This window comes from Lactuca serriola, chromosome 6 (genome assembly GCF_051521515.1).
Source record: "Lactuca serriola cultivar US96UC23 chromosome 6, Lser_US96UC23_V15, whole genome shotgun sequence".
In the NCBI taxonomy this organism is placed as follows: Eukaryota; Viridiplantae; Streptophyta; class Magnoliopsida; order Asterales; family Asteraceae; genus Lactuca; species Lactuca serriola.
This window is the reverse complement of record NC_136413.1, coordinates 43,009,639-43,013,183: the sequence shown is the minus strand read 5'-3', so window position 1 is coordinate 43,013,183 and position 3,545 is coordinate 43,009,639. Positions and strand designations below refer to the sequence as shown.

General features: G+C 34.9%; 1 protein-coding gene across 2 annotated transcripts; it reads right to left on the bottom strand.

The window, feature by feature from the left end:
- Nucleotides 1–1,567: 1,567 nt before the first annotated feature.
- On the bottom strand, nt 1,568–3,336 carry LOC145059176 (interactor of constitutive active ROPs 5-like). Of its 2 annotated transcripts, none has more exons than XM_079007041.1 (3): nt 3,167–3,336; nt 2,817–2,934; nt 1,568–2,683 (listed from the first exon to the last, which is right to left on the bottom strand). In XM_079007041.1, exons 1-3 carry the CDS (start codon nt 3,184–3,186, stop codon nt 1,739–1,741), a joined length of 1,083 nt encoding a protein of 360 aa, XP_078863167.1. In that variant the 5' UTR covers nt 3,187–3,336; the 3' UTR covers nt 1,568–1,738. The 2 variants fall into 2 exon arrangements, with proteins under 2 accessions (XP_078863167.1, XP_078863166.1); XM_079007040.1 differs by having other exon boundaries at nt 2,817–2,937; nt 3,167–3,335.
- Nucleotides 3,337–3,545: the final 209 nt, after the last annotated feature.

The following is a 3,545-nucleotide window of genomic DNA, read 5'->3' as shown; positions in this document are numbered from 1 at the left end:
TGTTTATATTATTTTAAAATAGAAAATTTTATTTTGAGAATTGAAATGTTACAAACTAATTAACTCTTAATAGTTCCATTTCATTTGGTGTGCCCCATTCCGTTTTCTCCATAGGTGACTACATGCCCATCTTTCTTTACATAATCTTCCAGAAGAGACTTGAATCTAGTTATATATCTTGAGCATCCACTATCGAGATACTAGATGTGCTCATGACCCTATAGTTCTTTCAAACAATTATATCACTTTTTGAACCCATTTAGAATTAGGTTTAACAATGGAAGACTTAATAGAAAAGAATATATTATAGTATTCAATAGGAAGATAGTTAACTTAATCCATTAGTTATTCCTTATTAGAATGTTGTCTTTTCTTTTTGAAACTTCTTTGAAGTTACAATTTATAGCTTCATGAGAAGAGTCTCCACGTCTCCTTTATTATTATTATTATTATTATTATTATTTTGTGTTTTCTCCCACGAAACCATAGATGGCTTAGGCCATGTGCGGTTTCATCTCTCCTCAATTGCTATTTCATTCATTTTTTGTTCCTATGATTTTGAAGAACGAAAACACACATGGTTTAGCCTCACGTGCTGTTTATTCCCCCACCTGCTATCATATTCAAACCAAATAGCATACAAACTACTACAACATAATTAAGAGATAATACTTAACAACATACACACAACTAAATTTGAGAAATAAGAACGTTGTTAAGTTGTTAAGTCAAGCCAAATATCGTTCTTATTTTTTCATATTTTTCCATTTTAGTTTTGTTTGTACTTTGTTAAGTGTTATCAATTGATTATTTTAGTAGTTCATATGATATTTGGCTTAATTCGACCCTTTAAAAGAAATAATATGCGATTTGCATGAACGACGAAATAACAGACAATGTCAAGCCATCTGCGGTTTTGTTCTTCGGAATCACAAGAACGAAGAACGAACAGAATAACATTTAAGACAAAAGGAAACCGCAGATGACCTAAACTATTTGTAGTTTCATTGAAACAAATGGAAATTTTTTATAGACTACAAAGAAACCATAGATGAGGCACGAAACAACAGACAAGTTAGACATGTTTGACAAAAGTAGCTGTTAGCTGGAAGCCTGTAGCTGGTAGTGGGAAGATGTAACTTTTATTTGTTATATGAGTGTTTGAAAACTTTTGAAATATATAAAATTGCATAAAATGACAATTGCTTAAAAATAAATAAATTTATAAATATATTTTTAAAAGTAATTATGAAAATTGATTTCAAAATCTCGATAATGTCTTGTTAAACGGTACATGAAATATCTTTTAGATTTGGAGTGTAAACATTAACGTTTTATCAAAAGGTTAAAGTTAGAAGCTCCCAAACACTTACAAAAACTTCGTGTCAAACACGTCCTAAATCATCTCCGGTTTCAATGGTATTTTTGGCTAGTGGTTTTTTTTTAATCATTAAAAAAAGCTTGATTTGTAATTTTCTCTTAGACTAACTTTATAACAAAAATATTTTTCTCAAAGGATGTTGGTATCCTCTTGTCAAATACATCACTATCATCAACACACCACATGTATTTAGAACGTCTGCTCATGGAAAGATATACTCTACCACCAGCAAAATCTACTATTAAAAATAATTTTTTAAATACAATGGAAAATAATAAGATCTATACAATTAAAAAAAAACATTAAAATTAAATGTAATTTTGTCAAAAACCCGTAAATTAACAGTTTACATGCTAATTACTTGGTAGATGATTCGAACTGCTTCTGGCCTTTCTTCAACAAAACTCCGATTTTCTTCAACATGCTATTGGTCTTTTTGTTCGTTGATTCCTCTTCTGTATCTTCAGAATATGGCGAATTCGACTTTTCACCAGGAGCATGAAACTCAAACGACTCCGACGACTGCTCAACAAACTTCCCATCACCATCACCCAAAACCATGGACGCAGCCATCTCCGCCGCCTTCCTCCACTGCTCCGTTTGTACTTTCAGCCTCCGTAGCTCGTTTTCCATCTCTGCATTCGCCGCCAGAGCGGATCCCAACTCCACCACCCTCGCCGCTTCATCACTTCCATCCCCGTCTTCTGTCAACTCCACCACATCTTTCTCCATACTCGACTTTACCATTTCCAGTTGCTCTCGAGTTTGACTAACGAGCTCCAAAGCTCGAGCTTCCGAATCTTTTGACTCATTCAATCGATCCTTGAGTTCTTCAACAAGATCAAGAGCTTCCGAAAGCTCTAACCGTAACATATGTACCTCATGACCATGAGCAGACTCGATATCCTTAGCCCGAGTCGCTTCAGATTCCACCACCTTTTGAAGCTGGATCTTGAGTTTCTGGTTTTCATTCATGGTAGCGGCTAAAACAGCTGAGTCCATCTCATGGTGTTTCTGTACAGCTTTCAGTTCAGACTCCCATGCTCGATCTCGATCCTGTGAGATTTTCCTAAGTTCCTGAATTCTAGATTCTTCACTAGCCCATATCTCGTCGAGCTGTTGTTGTGACTCCTCAAGCTTCGCTAACGTAGCTGCAAGTTGCTTCTTGGCATCTTCGGCCTCCCGATGAGCTCGCTTCTGACATAACTCCGATTCACTCAAATGATCCTTTGTCTTCTTGAGTTCTTCTTGAAGCTGTGCAACTTGGGTTTCCAATTCAGATACTCTGCCAACACGTTTTTTCTGCACAACATTTAAGGTCTATATAATATATCGCTTATATGATTAAACACCATTTATTTCTACAGTATTTGAGGCATCCAAATTACGTATCTTACATGATTAATACTGTTTAATACGAATAACTGTATCATACCTCGGATGCTGGAGTGCGTGGTGATCGGTTAGTTGATGAACTTTGGGAGGAAAGGTTGTCCCGATTTGCTCCAGATGTACTCTTTACAAGTTTTCCGGTAGTTCCTGTAGTTCTACCTCTACTTTTACCATGTAAATCATGCAATAACAACACATTTTGAGACTTAGAACCTTGGTAAATGAATCTTTTTGACAGATTTACTTTTGGTTAAAAAGATAATGCGATGGTTTTTTGGATACTCACGTTTTAAAGGACTAGATTTTATAAAAAGAGCGTAATTTTACAATGAAAAATGTGTATGTTGACCTCTTCTTGAGGTAACATAAACGAAGATATATGGAAGTTCATACCTTGGCTTAGGATGTTGCATTGTCTAAGTTACCCTTTTCTTCGAGAGCGCCCGCAATTGTTTTAGGAGGAATACTTGAGGAAGAAAGATTTATGACATATAAGTATGCCATGTACATGTAAAAAGGGTACCAATAATGATGTCATCATGTAAACCCTAAATTAATTAATACCCTATATAAGAATACAAACAAATTGTCGAATTCTACCTATTTTTTACGAAATCGAAATCCTAAATCGACATAGGCTTACAATTTTTAATGCTTAAATTACAAGCTATTATAAAGATATGTATTGTATAAGTAGTTTTGTGCCAAGAAACCAAGACAACCCTTCAATTGGACTCCTCACCTAATTGGAACTAACCCCACTCCCAACAAC